Raw genomic sequence first — 22,356 nt, forward strand, 5'->3', positions numbered from 1 at the left:
CATACTGTGCTGCCAGGAGCAACAGAGAGCTATGGCATGCCATCATCCAGCATACTGTGCTGCCAGGAGCAACAGAGAGCTATGGCATGCCATCATCCAGCATACTGTGCTGCCAGGAGCAACAGAGAGCTATGGCATGCCATCATCCAGCATACTGTGCTGCCAGGAGCAACAGAGAGCTATGGCATGCCATCATCCAGCATACTGTGCTGCCAGGAGCAACAGAGAGCTATGGCATGCCATCATCCAGCATACTGTGCTGCCAGGAGCAACAGAGAGCTATGGCATGCCATCATCCAGCATACTGTGCTGCCAGGAGCAACAGAGAGCTATGGCATGCCATCATCCAGCATACTGTGCTGCCAGGAGAAACAGAGAGCTATGGCATGCCATCATCCAGCATACTTTGCTGCCAGGAGCAACAGAGAGCTATGGCATGCCATCATCCAGCATACTGTGCTGCCAGGAGCAAGCAAGCGTGTGTAATATCAAAAGGGACTAAATAGGGACCTCTGCTGGTGCTTATGAGAATCATATTTATAGAACTACAGTGCCTACTTCTTTGGAAATAAGAATGTGCTCTTAATTGACCTTCCTGGTAATATAAAGGCTAAATAAAATAAAGTATTGTATAGTATTTCAACTGTGTTATTGTGTGTTCTGTGTGAGGAGGTGGTTTCAGTAAGGGCAGCAAGTCAGCCAGTACCAGTCCTACTGGGTCGGTCAACAGCACTCCCACACACCAGGCCAAACCCAACACTCTGGACCCCTTTGCTGACATCGGAAACCTTGGGGGAAGTCTGGGAGGTCAGTGAAGGCTTTAAGTACTGTTCTAACTGATGCTTTAAATATGTTACGTCCAGGGGAGGCTCTTGGGAGGAGCTATAGGAGGACGAGCTCATTGTAATAGCTGGAATGGAATCAATGGGACGGAGTCAAACGTGGTTTCCATGTGTTTGATGTGTTTGATATATTTTCATTGATTCCATTCCAGCCATTACAATGGTCCTGCCCTACTATATATCCTCCCCCAGCCTCCTCTGGTTACGTCATGTTATGTTATGTTGTGTTATGTTATGTTATGTTATGATAGTTGAGTTACAGTTTGTGTAAACACTCCACTTACATCTCTCTCTATAGGAGGATCTGGGTTCTCCAGTAAGCCCACCACCCCTACAGGCACCACCCCTGCCTTCCCCCCCATGGGCTCCCCCTCACGGCCTCCTCCCTCGCCCCAGCATGGTGGGGGCTGGCAGGCCAACACAGGCCTCCCCTCCTGGAAGCCCGGTGGTGGTGGTGTTGGAGGGCAGCCAGGGTGGCAGCCCCAACCTCAGGGTCAGGGTGGTCCATCCCCACAGGCCAAGCCCAGCACCAGCCACTCCATGCCCCACACCTCCCCCTCCAACAGACCCAACTACAACATCAGCTTCTCTGCCATGGGAGGAGGAGCTGCTCCCAATGCAGCCGGGAAACAACAGCCCAACATGGGTGAGTCAGTGGGAGACTGGTTGTTATCACACTGGGATGGATAGACTGTTGGTTTGTGTTCCCCCAAAATGACTCCTGTTGCTCTGTATTAATGTACAAATGTGCCACTTGAAACTGACCTGCATGTGTGTGATCTGTGCAGGTAGTCATTCATGATATGACTGCACATATACTGTATTATAAGTGGATGAGAGAAGATGTTACTTTCTCTCTCCCAGGTACCAAGCCCAAAGTTGCAATGGCTAACTTTGATGACCTGCTGTCTGGCCAAAGCTTTGCTGGAGCCAAAAAGAAGGAAGGTCCCAGGACAATAGCAGAGATGAGAAAGGACGAGATGGCTAAAGAGATGGACCCCGAGAAACTCAAGGTAGTCTTACAGTGGTCAATCACTAGCCTTGGACCGAGAGTTGGAGAGTGTAGTGAAGATATAACTACAGGGGGGAGGAGGGTCCAATGTTGGACTGTCTTTTGACAGCCTAAGAAAAACAAGCTAGCTATCTCAAGATGTTGAAGAAGCCCTGTGAGCTCAGTGCTGTATCTGGCCCAGACTCTCCCCCCTCTACCACCAGATTCTGGACTGGATCGAGGGGAAGGAGCGTAACATCCGGGCCCTGCTGTCCACCATGCACACGGTGCTGTGGGAGGGGGAGACCCGCTGGAAGCCTGTAGGCATGGCTGACCTGGTGACCCCAGAGCAGGTCAAGAAGGTCTACCGTAAAGCTGTGCTGGTGGTCCATCCAGACAAGGTGAGAGGGAAGGAAGAGGTTAACTCTACACACAGTGTAACACATGTACACTTACCTCATACACACACACACACACACACACACACACACACACACACACACACACACACACACACACACACACACACACACACACACACACACACACACACACACACACAGTGGTGGGCTAGCCCCCACCATCCTTTAAGTTGAAGAATTTAGCATTTTTTAAACACCTCAAGTTTGCCTGTCCCCATAGGAGAACCCTTTGGTTCCAGGTAGAACCTATTTTGGTTTTAGTTAGAAGCCTTTTGGATTCTATGTAGAACCCTCTGTGGAAAGGGTTTTTCATGGAACCCAAAAGGGTTCTACCTGGAACTTAAAATGGTACTTGAAAGTGTTCTCCAAATAACCATTTTAGGTTCTACATAGAACCTTTTTTTCTAAGAGTTTAGAGCCATAATCACTATGTTTAATTCTATTTTGTATTTTTCTGCATACCTCTTGAGCTGTCTGTATCCTCTGTTGTGGTCAAATATTTACACAGATACCGGAACTCTTGAATTCAATATGCAGAGGCAGTCAGCACCCCAGATGAGTTCCGTTTATCTGTGTAATTACAGTGGGGCAAAAAAGTATTTAGTCAGCCACCAATTGTGCACGTTCTCCCACTTGAAAGATGAGAGAGGCCTGTAATTATCACCATAGGTTCACTTCAACTATGACAGACAAAATTAGAAAAATAAATCCAGAAAATCACATTGTAGGATTTTTTATGAATTTATTTGCAAATTACGTTTTATGTGTCGAACTGCTTTGCTTTATCTTGGCCAGGTCGCAATTGTAAATGAGAACTTGTTCTCAACTTGCCTACCTGGTTAAATAAAGGTGAAATAATCTTTGTAAAAATAAAAAAGAAGGCCAGCATCCCCGAGTCGAATCTTCACTGTTGACGTTGAGACTGGTGATATTTTGTCATTTATTTTCTGCAAATAAATGCTCTAAAGGACAATATTTTTATATGGAATTTGAGAGAAATGTTGTCAGTAGTTTATAGAATAAAACAAAATGGTCAATTTTACCCAAACACACACCTATAAATACTGCAGTGGTCTCTTTTTTCCAGAGCTGCATATATACCGTATATACTGTCTAACTTGATTGATAGCCTGAAGTGTCTTCTTTGTAGCTAGTTATGAGGTTGGGAGATTGAGAACCTATCTGGGCAAGCTAAAGACAATTTCATACAATTACTATATGGCTAGTTGTATTGCAGAGAAAGAAAAACAGCATTTAGAGGACAAATCTGTGTGGGGAAAGTGCCCCTGTACCCCCTACGGGTATAATTCTTCTGCACACACACATGCAAACAAACACCAGATATGATATAGTGAGGTTCTGTACAGTAGACACTTTGCACCTCTGCAGTAAATTACAACGTGACTGACTTATGTTTTCCTCCTTGTCCCCTCTCCCAGGCCACTGGACAGCCCTATGAACAATATGCCAAGATGATTTTTATGGAACTGAATGATGCCTGGTCAGAATTTGACAGCCAAGGACAAAAAGCACTCTACTGAGCTGAGAGAGAGAAAGAGTTCCTGCCGACCCCCTGTGATCAATCATCAAGCCCCTACCGGATCTGACTCCCCACTCCTTCTCTTCTTGTCACTGTCCTGTGGACTCTACTCCATAGAGACTTCAATAGCCAGACTAACAGAAAGATACCTGCCTACCCACCTACCTATGTATCTGGTGGCAGTACTGTCCAACTGTCCAACAAGAACTGTTCAACCCTGTCCTACATTTCCGAGTCTTGAACCAAGCAAAGAGTCCTGAACCAATTAATGCAGTCATCCAGCTGTCTATGGAGACATCGCCAGAGTGATACTGTCCACCTAACACCTGACATAGGTGATAATGACATACCTGTGGTCACAGTGTTGTTAGCCAGGTGCTATATAAAGCAAGACGATGCCAATGTTTTACACACAGTAGCATTAACACAGTGTTCCTGTCAGTCACCTGTCAAGACGATGACAATGTTTTACACACAGTAGCATTAACACAGTGTTCCTGTCAGTCACCTGTCAAGACGATGACAATGTTTTACACACAGTAGCATTACCACAGTGTTCCTGTCACAGTCACCTGTGTGACTTTGAAGTGAAGATCTAGAGCCAGTGTTGGGAGTGGATGGCCTATTCAATTAGGCACTGGTACAGTGGTACACTGACTGTAAGGTCTATACACCACAGTGATCTCAGAAATACCATGTCAAATCATTTATATAGAGCAATCTCACGGAGTTTCCACCTGAGTTGTCTATCTTCATGGAAAAGCTACTGTTATCTATGTTATTTCAACGACCAATTTAGATCAATGTGCTTCCACAGAACTCCACAGAAGAGTTCTAGGAGACAACAAGCCAGGGGTAACATGTTTACGTTCTGACAACAACCTGGAGACTCAACTTGACATACAGATAGTAGGTGATGGTAGGCAGGATATTCGTTGTTGCACCACCACCTTTACTACCTACGGCGGTTGGTTCTCGTGTTTTCTTGCCCTCAGTCTTTAGAAAGGTGCAAAATGTCTTTAGCTTTAACACAGAGAGTAAACTCAGCTGCAGTCTGTTATCAGTCTTAAAGCTGGAATCCACATTAGGTGAAACAGCGCCACCGGTCGCCCCAGGCACATTTGTTATGAAAAGAGGAGAGGAGTTCAGAGAGAGAGATATCTAGCATCTTGGTTTTAAAAAACTCTGCTGTTCTATCGAGTGTTCAATCATATCCGAAATAACATCTTTGTAATATCACAAACAGACATGGCAGTTTGACCACTATGGATTCCAGCTTTAAACATACAGTACTCACTCTCATCTTTACAGTCACTTGCTAGTGGGTGGCAGGTAGCCTTGCAGCTAAGCATGTTGTGCTAGTAACCGGAAGGTTGCTGGTTCAAATCCCCGAGCTGACTAGGTAAAAAATCTGTTGATGTGCCCTTGAGCAAGGCACTTAACCCTAATTTCTCCTGTAAATGTAGTGTCTACATTCTGAAAGAACCTGTGTGTAAAGGATATTATCCATATCAGAGAAAGTATCCCTTATCACACTGCTGTACTTATCTAAGAACTAAACTGCTGAAGCTTCATCATTGTTATGTGCAGTTTTACTTTGTATTATGTTCATTTATTGACTCATTTCAGATGATTCAGTCCCTCCCAATGAAGAATCTTTCATTTTATTGCGGGTAATGTTTATTAACATGCAGGTGGTGTATTGTCTTATTCATCTTTTGCTGTATCCTCTAAAGTGTTTACTTTTAAATCATGATTGATCAAAGGCAACCTGTCATTGATGAGGGCTTTTATATTTACATTAGTTTGAAGCATATCTTTTTTGCATTCACTGACTGGGAGACCTAGTGGAAGGACTACAGGACTGACTCTATCTTGCTACACATGGAGGCACACCATTCCATAACACATTACTATACTTGAGTGTATTGGACCACTATCAAGCTTGTGAGATCCTAATATAGGCCCCCTCTAACCCTTATCTGTGTAAAACAATACATTTGGTAGACTGGCACATCTATTTCATCTGATACAACCATTTCCCTGTTTTATCCCCTGCATACTGATGATGTCAACCAGAGGAGGCTGGTGGGAAGAGCTATAGGCGGACCAGCCTACTCTGTTGTCAACCCTTTCCTCTGTGAAAAGGCCACACCTTTTGTGGACTAACGTGAGTTGTGGACTAACGTGAGCACTGACTGACCAGTATATAACTAAAGAGACTGTCCACTGTATTTTCTGCTTTCTCTGGTGACTATACCAATGGCAGAAGCTGTGGCTGTGTAGTATGTATGTACTGTGTGTGTGTGTGTGTGTGTCTGTGTGTGTGAGAGAGAGAGAACCCCTATAAGCTCCCTAGCTGACTGAAATCTCTTGTCTATCTGCTAACTTAGGGCAATGTTAAAATGCCAACCTCTCTCTATATAGTGGATGAGTGTTGTTGAAACTGTTGTACGTGAGGATGTGATACGATTTGGATACAACTACTGTATGTGTTTGCTTGTCGGCTGTAAAAGTATTACTACTAAAAATGTAAACCGTTTCTGTCAGTGGAGGCTGCTGAGGGGAGGAAGGCTCATAACAATGGCTGGAATGGAGCAAATGGAATGGTATCAACCACATGGAAACCATGTGTTTAATGTATTTGATACCATTCCACTTATTCCCTCAAACCATTACCATGAGCCTGTCCTCCCCAATTAAGGTGCCACCAACCTCCTGTGGTTTCTGTGTTTCTCTTTGTGGGTTCTGTTTACCCTTGATAAAGTGATAAGTGCAATGCACAAATAAATAGAGAAGATGAAAGTCAGAAACAACAAACAAACGTCATCTGTGTCTGTCTTCGTTCTTAGTGGCACAATCTAGCCAATGGCATCGTGGAAGGGTTCTACTGTGTTAAAGAGCTGTAGGTGATGAGGACATTACTGTGTGTTATGTAGAAATCAGATTTGTAAAGACTAAAGAAATATGATTAGTCTGTGTAAGTCAGAAGGAGCAGAACCATTTATTACCATCCTGTTCAGCAGTGTTCCCCCCCAACAGTACACATTATCATTGTAGCCCTGGGCAAGCATACCTGATTCAACTTGTCAACTAATCATCAAGCCTTTGATGAGTTGAATCAAGAGTGTTTGTCTGGGGCTACAACAAAAATGTGTGTGTAGTTAGAGGTACTGGAGGACTGGAGCTGGGAGCCATTGATGTACAGCTAACTGCCAAAATAATGGAAACACTTTATTAAATGAGGGATACAAAGTGTATTGAAAGCTGGTGCTTCCACACATGGTGTGGTTACTGAGTTAATTAAGCAATTAACATCCTGTCATGAGTAGGGTCATAGGGTATAGAAATGCTGGGCAGGCCATTATTTTGGCTACCATGGTCATGCCCCCATAGGATGATGAAGACCCCGTCCACAGGGCATAAATGGTCACTGAATAGTTTGAATAGCAGGAAAAAGATGTAAACCATTTGCCGTTGCTGTCTCGGTCACCAGATCTCAAGCCAACGGTGAACACGCATAAAGATGGCAGAATTCAGATATGACGTCATTGTGTTAGCACTATCCACAACAAACGTTTTGAGTTTTCCAAATTAGCGGTGTCTTGAAGCAAAAATTGACACCATGTAAACAATGCTAATTACCATACAAGAAAAGATTAACGGAGACCACTGTACAATACGGAAAACTTAGTAAAATGAGGAATTTGTGGTAAGTACATGGGGGCCGCCAATATTCACCTCCGCTATTGAAAACTTATGGCAGATTCTGGAGCGGCGCCTGAGACAGCGTTTTCCACCAACATCAACAAAACACCAAATGATGGAATTTGTCGTGTAAGAACGCCGTTGCATCCATCCAATAGAGTCCCAGACACTTTGCCAAGGTGCAGTGACTCTCTTCTGGCTGGTGGTGTCGTCCTACTAAGACACTTTATGTTGGCGTTTCCTTTCGTCAGATACCTGAGGTAAAAACAGTCAATGGCTCTGGGAAGGAGTAAAGCTGTTCATGCTCACCACTAGAGGACAGTGGCAGGCCAGTTTAGCACACTCTCTTCCATCTTCTTGTCCTGCCTGAGGGTTTCCTGTGGAACAGTTGGTAGAGTGTGGTGCTGGCAACACAAAGATTGTGGGTTCAATTCCCACTGCGGACCAGTAAGAATAAAATGTATAGAAGTATGATCTCATTAAAATGATCTCATTATTAAGTCACTTAGAATAATAGTGTGTGCTATATGATGTGAATATGTCTATATGACTGATGCTGTGAACGTGTCTATATGACTGATGCTGTGAACGTGTCTATATGACTGATGCTGTGAACGTGTCTATATGACTGATGCTGTGAACGTGTCTATATGACTGATGCTGTGAACGTGTCTATATGACTGATGCTGTGAACGTGTCTATATGACTGATGCTGTGAACGTGTCTATATGACTGATGCTGTGAATGTATGGACCTCTATGGCTTCATTAAGTTGATGTTCCAACCTCCTACCATGTCTCTCGTTAAAGTAACTGATCTGAGATGAATGTATAGGTGAGGTTTCTACGCTGTGCTGTCAACCAAAGACAGCCTGATACCCATGAAAAATATTCCATATTTTGTGATTAGTGAAGATGAGAAACAAGGGAGTTGTAAATGAAGAACACCACTTCCAGATGTGATTTACCGTGCGCTGTGGGTACAGCTCCTAGTCTTATTTCTCACCCCCTCCACAAACCTGATGTACTTCCGGAGGGGGAATCTCTAATGATTGATGATATCTTCTGCCCAGAGTGACATCTTATTTGTCACGACGACCTAATGTCATGACAACCTACACCATCGAGCAAGATTCTAATCTAATAGGTTGCATTCTGAGTTTCTGTCCTGCCGCCTATGCACACACACGCTTGCACATGCTTGCACGTACGAACGTACACACACACACACACACGTACACACATACACACAGACGCACGTACGAACGTACACACACACACACACACGTACACACATACACACAGACACACACACACACGTACAGACACACACACACATAGACAGACACACACACACACACACACATACAGACACACACACGTACAGACACACACAGACAGACACACACACACGTACAGACACACACACGTACAGACACACACACAGACAGACACACACACACGTACAGACACACACACGTACAGACACACACACAGACAGACACACACACATACACTCACAGCTGCAGGTAATCACATATTAGAGCGGATGAGGCTCTGTGCCAGTGTGGATGCGTAGCAGGGGAGGTACTAAGGGACATTACAGTAGTCATAAAGGATTCTTACGCACGCAGAGAGAACAAAAATATGAGGTTAAGTCTGACACTGATCTATAGCATCTTGATCTAATGATGATCCATGGTGACCAAGCACGTCATTAGACAATGCCGGAGCACACTGCGCAGTGTTATGGATATGAACATTATCAGAGCCTGCGTAAGTTATTTAGAGAAATCCTCAGGCAGAGGAGAGAGGCCCTGTGTGAAGGTTGTGTAAGCCTGTGTATTGCATCAGTCCTGGTGCCAGGATAAAGTGACTAAGGGGGCAGTTGAAATCATTGAGGAGGATACATATTGGTAGGTTCTTGCCTTGGAATTATATTGAATTCTGCTTACTTCAGACTATACCACAATTAACATAAAGTTCAAATGCAGAGACTCCGAGACCATGGATAGAGTGCTTATGAAGTAGCCTATCTCCGCTGCTCTGTATTATCACAATGGACAGCTCACACCACACTAAAGCAAGGCTGTTTTGGCCATTAATATAGGCTACAAGATAGATAGGCTGTTTGTAATTGGTGAATTACCCTACGTGAAGGCAGCCGCACATACACAGCTGTCTTACCTAAACAATGCAAACTAAATGCTGTGCATGAATAACTAGTGAATAATAACTAGTGCATCAATAACTAGTAGCCTAGTCACTACAAACTTGTTGGATGCATTTGCTGATGAGTTTTGTTTGTGTTTCAGATCATTTTGTGCCCAATAAAAATGAATGTAAGTATTGTGTCAGTTTGGAATCCCTTTTATTGTAAGAATAGACTATGTTTCTGAACATTTCTACATTTATGTGGATGCTACCATGATTACAGATAACCCTGAATGAATTGTGAATAATGATGAGTGAGAAAGTTAGACGCACAAATATTTACAGCTAGCTAAGAAGCTAACAAAACTCTGTAGTTGTGAGGCATAAAGCTGAGTGGAGCAGCGGTCTAAGGCACTGCATCTCAGTGCTAGATTGAGGCATCACTACAGATCCTGGTTCGATTCCAGGCTGGATCATAACCGGCCATGATTGGGAGTCCCGTAGAGCGATGCACAATTGGCCCAGTGTCGTCCGGGTTAGGGTTTGGCCAGGGTAGGCCGTCATTGTAAATAAGAATTTGTTCTCAACTGACTTTCCAAAATAAAAAAGGCCAATCCGTGTCCTGTCCTTCACTGTCTGTCCAAATGTTCCTATTTGAGTCCCTGGTGTTGTTACACATTGCAAAGATGATTTCTTAGTCTAAAGACATAATATCTCCACTGAGCGATGAGATGAGAGGAGCAGAGGGCATAGGAACTCCTGCTGGATCCCATCTTATGCGACTCAGTCCATCCCCACAGGTAGCAGTGCGTTTGTGAGAGAGAGAACGAGAGAGAGCGCATCTCAAACTAACAAGGCTAAACAGGCACAGGTATTTGGACTTACCTCACTGCATGGTTTTGCATTTAGAAATGGTTTTGCACAATCTGTCCATTGACTTTACTCCGTCAGTAGCTTGAATAACGTTTTGCAAAAAAGAAAATCAGAGTGAATCCACACATAAAAGAATTGGGCCAGTACAAAGCCTGGGTTGTGGTCTAGTGGTATCACTCCTGGACAGTCGCATTCAGAAAGTACTCAGAACCCTTGACTTATTCCACATTTTGTTTCGTTACAGCCTTAATATAACATTTATTAAATAAAAACAAAATCCTCATCGATCTACACACAATACCCGATAATGACAAAGCAAAAACAGGTTTTTAGAAATTTGGCCACATTTATAAAATATATAAAATAAACACCTTATTTACATAAGAACACAAAGATGGCGCCGGAGGGGATGACTGCCGTTTTATGGGCTCTTAACCAACCGCGTTATTTTGTTTGGTTTTTCGCATTGTTTGTAGCTTATTTTGTACATAATGTTGCTGCTACCGTCTCTTATGACCTAAAATAACTTCTGGACATCAGAACAGTGATTACTCACCTTGAACTGGACAAATATTTTCTCTTTAACGAGTCAGACGAGAGGGATTTACTCCAGACACCCGAACAGGCCCTCATCCCCTTCAATCACATGAGACGGAGGTTTGGTGGAAGGAGATCGGGGTGCCTTGTGAGGATCCGGTGACGAGTGGCGAATCTGCCGCTGCCATCGGTACTATTGGCCAACGTACAATCACTAGATAATAAAGTGGACAAACTACAATCACTAGATAATAAAGTGGACAAACTACAATCACTAGATAATAAAGTGGACAAACTACAATCACTAGATAATAAAGTGGACAAACTACAATCACTAGATAATAAAGTGGACAAACTACAATCACTAGATAATAAAGTGGACAAACTACAATCACTAGATAATAAAGTGGACAAACTACAATCACTAGATAATAAAGTGGACAAACTACAATCACGTATATCCTACAAACGGGACATTAAAAACTGTAATATCTTATGTTTAACCAAGTCGTGGCTGAACGACGACATGAATAACATACAGCCAGCAGGTTATACACTGTACATGCAGGATAGAACAGCAGCCTCTGATAAGACAAGGGGTGGCAGTTTATGTATATTTGTAAACAACAGCTGGTTCATGATATCTATGGAAGTCTCAAGGTTTTGCTCGCCTGAGGAAGAGTATCTCATGGTAAGCTGCATTCCACACTATCTACCCATAGCTGTCTATTTACCACCACAAACCAATGCTGGCACTAAGACCGCACTCAATGAGCTGAATACGGCAAAAAGCAAACAGGCTGGAATATTTTATAGGATTCTTCCAATGGCATTGAGGAGTACACCACATCAGTCACTGGCTTCATAAATACGTGCATCAATGATGTTGTCCCCACAGTGACCGTACGTACATACCCCAACCAGAAGCCATGGATTACAGGCAACATCCGCACTGAGCTAAAGGGTAGAGCTGCCACTTTCAAGGAGCGGGACTCTAAACCGAAGGCATGTAAGAAATCTTGAATTGCCCTACAATGAACCATCAAACAGGCAAAGTGTCAATACAGGACTAAGATCGAATTGTACTACACCGGCTCCTGCCGACTGTGTGATCACGCTCTCCACAGCCGATGTGAGGAAGACCTTTAAACAGGTCAACATTCACAAGTCAACAGTGCCAGACGGATTACCAGGACGTGTACACTGAGCATGAACTGACCAACTGGCAAGTGTCTTCACTGACATTTTCAACCTCTCCCTGTCTGAGTCTGTAATACCAACATGTTTCAAGCAGACCACCATAGTCCCTGTGCCCAAGTGCACTAATGTTACCTGCCTAAATTACTACCAACACGTATCACTCACGTCTGTAGCCATGAAGTGCTTTGAACGGCAGGTCATGGCTGACATCAACACCATTATCCCAGAAACCGCAGACCCACTCCAATTTGACTACCGCCCCAACAGACCTACAGATGATGCAATCACTATTGCACTCCACACTGACCTTTCACACCCGGACAAAAAGAACACCTATGTGAGAATGCTATTCATTGACTACAACTCAGCATTCAACGCCATAGTGCCCTCAAAGCTCATCATTAACTTCTTGGGTACAGGGGGTAGTATTTTCACGTCCGGATGAAAAGCTAAGGACCCTGGGACTAAACACCTCCCTCTGCAACTGGATCCTGGACCCCCAGGTGGTAAGGGTGGGTAGCAACACATCTGCCATGCCGACCCTGATAACACAGTGGTAGGCCTGATCACCGACAACGTGATCAAAACAAAGGAGATGATTGTGGACTACAGAAAAAGGAGGACTGAACATGCCCACATTCTCATCAACAGGGCTGTAGTGGAGCAGGTTGAGAGCTTCAAGTTCCTTGGTGTCCACATCACCAACAAACATGATCCTAGCACACCAAGATAGTCATGAAGAGGACACGACAAAACCTATTCCGCTCAGGAGACTGAAAAGATTTGGCATGGGTCCTCAGATCCTCATAAGGTTCTACAGCTGCACCACCAAGAGGATCATGATGGGTCGCTTCACTGCCTGGTTTGGCAACTGCTTGGCCACCGACCGCAAGGCACTACAGAGTGTAGTGTGTACTGTCCAGTACTTCACGGGAACCAAGCTTCCTGCCATCCAGGACCTCTATACCAGACGGTGTAAGAGGAAGGCCCTAAAAATTGTCAAAGACTCCAGCCACCCTAGTCATAGACTGTTCTCTCTGCTACCGCATGGCAAGCGGTACCCAAGTGCCAAGTCTAGGTCCAACAGGCCTCTCAACAGCTTCTATCCCCAAGCCATAAGACTCCTGAACATCTAATCAAATGGCTACCCAGACTATTTGCATTGCCCCTCCCTTTTTACGCTGCTCCTACTCTCTGTTATTGTCTATGCAGAGTCATTTAATAACTCTACTTACATGCACATATTACCTCAATTACCTCGACGAACCGGTGCCCCCGCACACTGACTCTGTACCAGAACCCCCTGTATATAGCCTCGCTATATTTGACCTGAATTATTTGTTACTTTTATTTCTTTTTTTTAGGTATTTTTCTTAAAACTGCATTGTATGCTAAGGGCTTGTGAGTAAGCATTTCACTGTAAGGTGAAACTACTCCTGTTGTATTCCGCGCATGTGACAGATAACATTTGATTTAGATTTATTTCATCCTCTTTGCTATGAGACTCAGGTGCATCCTGTTTCCATTGATCATCCTTGAGATGTTTCTACAACTTGATTGGGTTCCACCTGTGGTAAATTCAATTGATTGGGCATGATTTTGAAAGGCACACACCTGGCTATATAAGATCCCACAGTTGACAATGCATGTCAGAGCAAAAACCAATTGTCCGCAGATCTCCGAGACATGATTGTGTCAAGGCACAGATCTGGGGAAGGGTACCAAAATATTTCTGCAGCATTGAAGGTCCCCTAGAACACAATGGCCTCCATCATTCTTAAATTGAAGAAGTTTGGAGCCACCAAGACTCTTCCTAGAGCAGGCCGACCGGCCAAACTGAGCAATCGGGGGAGAAGGGCCTTGTTCAGGGAGGTGACCAAGAACCTGATGGTCACACTGACAGAGCAACAGAGTTCCTCTGTGGAGATGGGAGAACCTTCCAGAAGAACAACCATCTCTGCAGCACTCCAACAATCAGGCCTTTATGGTAGAGTGGCCAGACTCAAGCCACTCCTCAGTAAAAGGCACATGACAGCCCACTTGGAGTTTGCCAAAAGGCACCTAAAGGACTCTTAGACCATGCGAAACAAGATCCTCTGAACTGATGAAACCATGGTTGAACACTTTAGCCTGAATGCCAAGCGTCACTTCTGGAGGAAACCTGGCACCATCCCTACAGTGAAGCGTGGTGGCAGCATCATGATGAGGGGATGTTTTTCAGCGACAGGGACTGAGAGACTATTCAGGATTGAGGGAAACATGAACGGAGCAAAGTACAGAGAGATCCTTGATGAAAACCTGCTCTAGAGCGCTCAGCACCTCAGACTGAGGCTAAGGTTCACCTTCCAACAGGACAACAACCCTAAGCACACAGCCAAGACAATGCAGGAGTGGCTTCAGGACAAGTCTCAGAATGTCCTTCATTGGCCCAGCCAGAGCCCAGACTTGAACCTGATCAAACGTCTCTGGAGAGACCTGAAAATAGCTGTGCAGCGACGCTCCCCATCCAGCCTGACAGAGCTTGATCTGCAGAGAAGAATGGAAGAATCTCCCCAAATACAGGTGTGCCAAGCTTGTAGCGTCTTACCCAAGAACACTCAAAGCTAAAATTGCTGCCAAAGGTGCTTCAACATAGTACTGAGTAAAGGGTCTGAATACTTATGTAAATGTGAAATGTCCGTTTTTTTAAATATGCAAACATTTCTAAAAACCTGTTTTTGCTTTGTCATTATTGCGTATTGTGAGTAATTGGATGAGGGGGGGACAATTGAAGGTGGAAAAAGTCAAGGGGTCTGAATACTTTCCGGATGCACTGTATGCTGATAGCTCCTCATCCTTGAACATGAAAAGTAACTACTGCTAATGGTCACCAGAGCTACAATGAACTGCTAATGCAACGCTTAGTAATTAATTCACAGTGGTACACTTCATTCTGTGTACAGAGTAAACACATTTAAAACAATATCCAGTCAATGAAGTGTCTTATTATATGGATATAATGATATATTATGGGTTTGGAAGCAGAAGAGCACTTTGGTGAGCTGTGGTGGAGTTTCTTGGCTGTGTAAGTACTCTGTGGTTGGATTCCTCTACGCATCTGGCACGCTCCCTGCGTGGCTATTTTCCCATCATAACCACGACCCCGACTGCTCAGTAAATGATGATTCAAATCCACCGGCATCATAAAGCCTCTATGTGGACACGTGTGCAGGCCATTAGGGACTTTATGAGTGCAGAAATCACAGTCATGGAAATTACATTCTCAAGGTTGTTTGTAAATGGGCTTTTAATGACAGCATTTAATAGCATAGTACCAGAGAACTCTGATTGGTGGCGGAAACAAGATTTTGATAGAATTATAGGGTCGTATTGACGTATTTGCATACCTCCAGAAGTAATTTAGTCTAGTATTTTAGGACATATACTGATGTAGGATCTTAATTTGAGCCAGTTTCCTACAGCAGGAAAATAATCCTGCAGAGACAGGAAATGTGAATTATTATGTGGATTCTAATCAATGGCCATTTTTGTAGGGGTTGATCAATCTGAAATTTCAAAATGGAAATGCAAACTTCAGAAGCCTTTTTAAACCTAAAATACAATCAAAGTTATCCTGCAACAGGGTGTTCAAATTAAGATCCTACATGTAATGCATGGTACTTGAGTACATTATGTATTCGTACTTCGAGGGAAAGATTTGGCTAAACAGGGTGTTGTGTACTTTTGAAAGGGGATTTTTTTTAAACCAATATCCAAGTCCTACGTGATTGTAATATGCTTTTGCTTTTGTACAAGAGCTTATTTTGTTCTCTGCTAGTTCTTCTAAATCAGACAGCAGTGTTAATCTCAACCATCCCATAGTTAAAGTTCCTTCCCTAAACCCTCCAATGCCATTAACAACTGTTATTGTTATGGGTTTCAACTTTTTATTTATTAATTCAGCACAGAATACTAAGTTAGAATATTGTAAAGTTGGCCTCCGAGTGGCGCAGTGATCTAAGGCACTGCATCGCAGTACTAACTGTGCCACTAGAGATTCTGGGTTCGAGTCCAGGCTCTGTCGCAGCTGGCCGCACCCGGGAGGCCCATGGGGCGGTGCACAATTGGCCCAGCGTTGTCCGGGTTTGGGGAGGGTTTGGCCGGCAGGGATATCATTGTCTCATCGCGCACTAGTGACTCCCGAGTTGGGCCGGGCGCAGTGCACGCTGACACGGTCGCCAGGTGTACGGTGTTTCCTCTGACACATTGGTGCGACTGGCTTCTGGGTTGGATGGTCACTGTGTCAAGCAGCAGTGTGGCTTGGTTGGGTTGTGTTTCGAAGGAAGCGTGGCTCTCGACCTTTGCTTCTCCCGAGTCTGTACGGGAGTTGCAGCGACGAAACAAGACTATAACTACTACCAATTGGGGAGAAAAAAAGGGTTGAAAATACAAAAAAATTAGAATATTATAAAGTTATAGAGCCATTGCTAGACTAGTCTTGGGCACCAAACATTTCCTTTCCAAGCTCTGTGCAGGAACTTAAAGTGTTCTACTAGCACTAATTGGGCGCAGAGGTCTAAGGCACTGCATCTCAGTGCAAGAGGTGTCACGGCAGTCCCTGGTTCGAATCCTGGCTGAATCATATCCGGACGCGATTGGGAGTCCCATAGGGCAGGCGCACAATTGGCCCAGCGTCGTCCGGGTTTGACCAGGGTATGCCGTCATTGTAAATAAGAATTTGTTCTTAACTAACTAACTTAACTAACTAGTTAAATTTAAAAAACATTACTGCTGCTGCTAGTACTACTACTACTAGCTCTGGTAGCTCAGAGTACTAAGTTAGAACATTAGAAGGTTTTAGAGTCAACTTCATTCATTTTTGATGATCATTAACCAGTTTAATGTAACTATATACAATCTACATAATCCCCAAAAGTAATTATTTATCAGGAGAGGGCCATAACCAATAACTAATAATGCTGCATACACAAAGAAAGATTAAAATCTCACCTTTCTGGTAAAAATAGATTTCACCTTCCTTATAATTGTAAAATGCATATTTGTGTGTTTAGTATTACAGAAAAAGGTCTCGCTTGATCAAAATGTCTGCCCCAATTGCTATGAACGTCTCACAGAGCTCTCGCGTGGCTTCCTGAACTTGTTAGAAACTTGCCTTTCATCTCATATTAATCTTGTCCGTCTACTTTATGACAAACAGAAAGTATTTATTTCTTGAAATCTATGAATTATTTTAGATGCGCTACAATGTAACAATTGCAGATATGTACTTTGGCAGTGGCTGTAGGGTTCAGACAGGAGTTGATGGACAGTCGGAAGAGCGAAGGGAATTATAGGATGGACATCCCAGCTGGTTGCAGATTTCACATCCTACAAAGGCTCAGAAAATACATCAAATCAAATCCATTTTTATTTGTCACATACACGTTTAGCAGATATTATTGTGGGTGCAGCGAAATGCTTGTGTTTCTAGCTCCAACAGTAAAGTAATATCTAACAATTCACAACAATACACACAACCTAAAAGTCAAATAATGGAAATAAGGAATATATAAATATGAGGATGAGCAATGTCAGAGTGTCATAGATTAAAATACAGTAGAATAGAATACAGTATATACATATGAGATGAGTAAAGCAAAAATGTGTAAACATTATTAAAGTGAGTAGTGTTCCATTATTCAAGTTGCCAGTGATTTCAAGTCTATGTACATGGGGCAGCAGCCTCTAAGGTGCAGGGTTACGTAACCGGGTGGAAACCGTCTGATGGCCTTGAGATAGAAGCTGTTTTTCAGTATACTTTGTATCCGTGGAAACCAAGACTATCACTCAATGCAAGCCATTTCAATCTACAGTGTCCACAGATCAATTTATATGCTAAAATATTGGTCAGAAACCCGTACCAGAACCACACAAGTCCCCCAAATGGGACTTTACATCTAAGAGGTTTTCAACTCAGCATCTTGAATCAAATCAGGCTCACCTGAGCAAAGGCCTATGGTCATTTAATTAAATATAATAGATAAGTGTGTGTCATGAGAGACTACAGATACTTTAATTAAATTTGCTATTGACATTGTGGAGACTGGAGGTTTTTGTCTGCTTGAACTAAAGTCTTTTCTTCCCTGCTCTGCCACTAAGGACTTTTTGATTTGATTTGCTCATGGTTCAGCTCTCCCTGCTTCTAACGTAGAATTGGCACTCGGGCAGATTGAGACACAGTACTTCTGAGAACCCAGTCAATTAAACACTCCTGTCTGAAGTGTGTCTGTTAGAAATGGTTGAGCCTGGTTGTCGGGAAGTAGGGACTAGACAAGAGCATGTCTAGGATCTGAACCGTGACCTTCCACAGGAAAAAACAACATCTTGACCAAGAGGGAATTTACTCTTGGGCCAAAGGTGACACTGATTTTTAAGTGACAGGCTACCTCACCCCGAGACCATGAGCCTGACTCATGTCTGCTAAATCTACGGGGACGTTGTTAGTGTGTTGTTGTAAATATTCTGACCATCCTGTCGTCTCTCTCTCAGCATGATGGTCCTTAGTGTCCAAACTCTCCCGTTTGGAAACATGAACCTTTTTATAACCATGTTTGTAACCGTAACCTGCCATAGCATCTCTTCCAGTAAGATTGGTCTGCGGTTTACAGGGAATTCATGAATGATAAACTTATGATTCAGAACCTAAAATGTGAAAGTGATAATTTGAAAATGCTGCTGCTGCAGGTCCAAGACCAAGTGTACTGCAGCTGGATACCTTCCTGGAAGCCTAAGAATAGGACACATTGGCTGGTAGTCTGTTCACAGGCATGGCACAGGATTAAAGGAGTTACATCTGCCAAGAAGGAAAATAACAATAATAAATGGCAGTAACAGTAATAGTCACTTTCATCGACGTTTATCGGAAATTGGCTCATGATTTTCTTTTGCCACAATTCTCAAATAAAATGAACAGCTGTTAGTGGGACCTTTTTCTGTTATTGGGGATGTTTGGTTATGACTGATTTAGATTTGAAGAACATTAAGTACAGTGCCGTTACTGTATGTTGTCCTACTGTCGGAACTTTTATCTTCTCTGAATTAAATCAATGTATATTAACTTCTGAAACATTTTCAGCATCATTTTATTATTTTAATGTACAATATCATTTTTATTGAGAAAGGTAGGGACTACTATGGGATAGCCTGAACACTGCTGCAATAATAAATAAATAAATAATATAAATAAAACAGTATCCCCAGGCCTCAGGGTAGGGGGTGTTGTTTGCAGTCATTGCCTGGCCCCCCTGGTACTGGAAAGGTGAGCTGAGTTTAACAGGGCTCTGGGCCAGCAACAGATGTCTCTACAGATGACACTGTTGTTACTGTGACCACTCACCCAATAGGACAGAGGAGTGTTAGGGCTCACCACCAACCACCCACCCTGAACTCCCGTACACAACCCCCCCTATCTATCCAACACTCTCTTATATGAGCCAGGGTAGGGTGGGGTAGGGTGGGGAGAGGGCAGTAGCAGCCAAGGTGCCAGGTTGCTAAGCTGGCACGTTTGCCATTCTGACCAACTGTAGGGGGTGTGTGTGTGTGTGTGTGTGTGAGCTGGCTTTCAGTCACCATTAAATCCCCCCCATCCCCTCCTGGCATGCCAGTGCCAGTGCAGATGATTGGTGTGTATTCCTGTCCCTCTCTCCCAGAATAACTGTACGTTTGCCCAGCGACCTACGAGGAAGCGGGGATATGTTCAAAAACAGAACTACACACACGTTGTATTACACACCTTTTAGGCCGTAAACAAAAACAGAACTACACACGTTGTATTACACACCTTTTAGGCCGTAAACAAAAACAGAACTACACACGTTGTATTACACACCTTTTAGGCCGTAAACAAAAACAGAACTACACACGTTGTATTACACACCTTTTAGGCCGTAAACAAAACAGAACTACACACGTTGTATTACACACCTTTTAGGCCGTAAACAAAAACAGAACTACACATGTTGTATTACAAACCTTTTAGGCCGTAAACAAAAACTTCCCAAACATCTCCTGCTCTGAGACATATCTTCCTTCACTCTCAGCTGGCTGTCCTGAATATCAATACTACTCAACATCTACCTTACTCTCCAGACTCGTCAAGCCTGTCTATTTGTCCACTGGCCGGACTGTGTGAAGACCCTGGCTCTGTGAAGACAGTGGCTCTGTGAAGGTCCTGACTAAGCAGTTGGTGAGTAGCAAACCGAGGCCTCAGAATGTGCTATGTCATACGATTGTTTTTATTTTATTTGACATTGTTCTTTCTGAGACAACATAGCACCTGCTTTAGTAACTAAGCTAGTACCTGCTGATTGGTTGATCCAGGGACAATATATACTGGACAAAAATATAAATGCAATAAGCAACAATTTCAACAATTTTACTGAATTATAGTTAATTTAAGGAAATCAGTCAATTGAAAGAAATTCATTGGATCATAATCTATGGAATTTACATAACTGGGCAGGGTCACAGCCAGGGGTGGGCCTGGGAGCCAGGCCCAGCCAATCAGAATGAGTTTTTCCCCACAAAAAGGTCTTTATTACAGACAGAAATACTCCTCAGTTTCATCAGCTGTCTGGGTGGCTGGTCTCAGATGATCCCTCAGGTGAAGAAGTCGTATGTGGAGGTTCTGGGTTGTCATGGTTACACGTGGTCTGCGGTTTGAATGACTTATGGTAGAGATATTAACAATAAATTCTCTGGCAACAGGTCTGGTGGACATTCCTTCAGTCAGCATGCCAATTGCACGCTCCCTCAAAACTTGAGACATATGTGGCATTGTTTTCTGTGACATTTTAGACTTGTGAATCTTTCATTAGAACAAGTAGAAACAGGGAGGGAAAACCTCTCCACTGATACAGAAACAGAACAGCCAGGGTAAAGGTTGACAGTAAACAGGGGATAGAACACAGTTTCATTAGGATGGCGGAACCATGAGACAGGCCAAATCAACCTGATACCTTGAAAGTGGAGGAGAGGAAGAGAGAGAATACAGAGAGGAGAGAGAGAAGAAGTGGAGGAGAGGAAGAGAGTATACGGAGAGGAGAGAGAGAAGAAGTGGAGGAGAGGAAGAGAGTATACGGAGAGGAGAGAGAGAAGAAGTGGAGGAGAGGAAGAGAGTATACGGAGAGGAGAGAGAGAAGAAGTGGAGGAGAGGAAGAGAGAATACAGAGAGGAGTGAGAGAAGAAGTGGAGGAGAGGAAGAGAGAATATGGAGAGGAGAGAGAGAAGAAGTGGAGGAGAGGAAGAGAGAATACAGAGAGGAGAGAGAGAAGAAGTGGAGGAGAGGAAGAGAGTATACGGAGAGGAGAGAGAGAAGAAGTGGAGGAGAGGAAGAGAGAATACGGAGAGGAGAGAGAGAAGAAGTGGAGGAGAGGAAGAGAGAATATGGAGAGGAGAGAGAGAAGAAGTGGAGGAGAGGAAGAGAGAATACAGAGAGGAGAGAGAGAAGAAGTGGAGGAGAGGAAGAGAGTATACGGAGAGGAGAGAGAGAAGAAGTGGAGGAGAGGAAGAGAGAATACGGAGAGGAGAGAGAGAAGAAGTGGAGGAGAGGAAGAGAGAATACAGAGAGGAGTGAGAGAAGAAGTGGAGGAGAGGAAGAGAGAATACGGAGAGGAGAGAGAGAAGAAGTGGAGGAGAGGAAGAGAGAATACAGAGAGGAGAGAGAGAAGAAGTGGAGGAGAGGAAGAGAGAATATGGAGAGGAGAGAGAGAAGAAGTGGAGGAGAGGAAGAGAGAATACAGAGAGGAGAGAGAGAAGAAGTGGAGGAGAGGAAGAGAGAATATGGAGAGGAGTGAGAGAAGAAGTGGAGGAGAGGAAGAGAGAATACAGAGAGGAGAGAGAGAAGAAGTGGAGGAGAGGAAGAGAGAATATGGAGAGGAGAGAGAGAAGAAGTGGAGGAGAGGAAGAGAGAATACAGAGAGGAGAGAGAGAAGAAGTGGAGGAGAGGAAGAGAGAATATGGAGAGGAGTGAGAGAAGAAGTGGAAGAGAGGAAGAGAGAATACAGAGAGGAGAGAGAGAAGAAGTGGAGGAGAGGAAGAGAGAATACAGAGA

General features: G+C 43.7%; 1 protein-coding gene across 1 annotated transcript in view; it reads left to right on the plus strand.

Annotated features, from left to right (window-relative positions):
* Positions 1–6,615, plus strand: part of dnajc6 (DnaJ (Hsp40) homolog, subfamily C, member 6) — a 60,792-nt gene extending 54,177 nt beyond the window's left edge. The window contains exons 15-19 of the mRNA XM_046300222.1: positions 673–807; positions 1,141–1,488; positions 1,707–1,855; positions 2,058–2,234; positions 3,695–6,615. Coding sequence (XP_046156178.1) covers positions 673–807; positions 1,141–1,488; positions 1,707–1,855; positions 2,058–2,234; positions 3,695–3,796 — 911 coding nt within the window. The 3' untranslated portion in view covers positions 3,797–6,615. The remainder of the gene's footprint in view (positions 1–672; positions 808–1,140; positions 1,489–1,706; positions 1,856–2,057; positions 2,235–3,694) is intronic.
* Positions 6,616–22,356: the final 15,741 nt, after the last annotated feature.

Source organism: Oncorhynchus gorbuscha, linkage group LG15, assembly GCF_021184085.1.
Source record: "Oncorhynchus gorbuscha isolate QuinsamMale2020 ecotype Even-year linkage group LG15, OgorEven_v1.0, whole genome shotgun sequence".
NCBI lineage: Eukaryota > Metazoa > Chordata > Actinopteri > Salmoniformes > Salmonidae > Oncorhynchus > Oncorhynchus gorbuscha.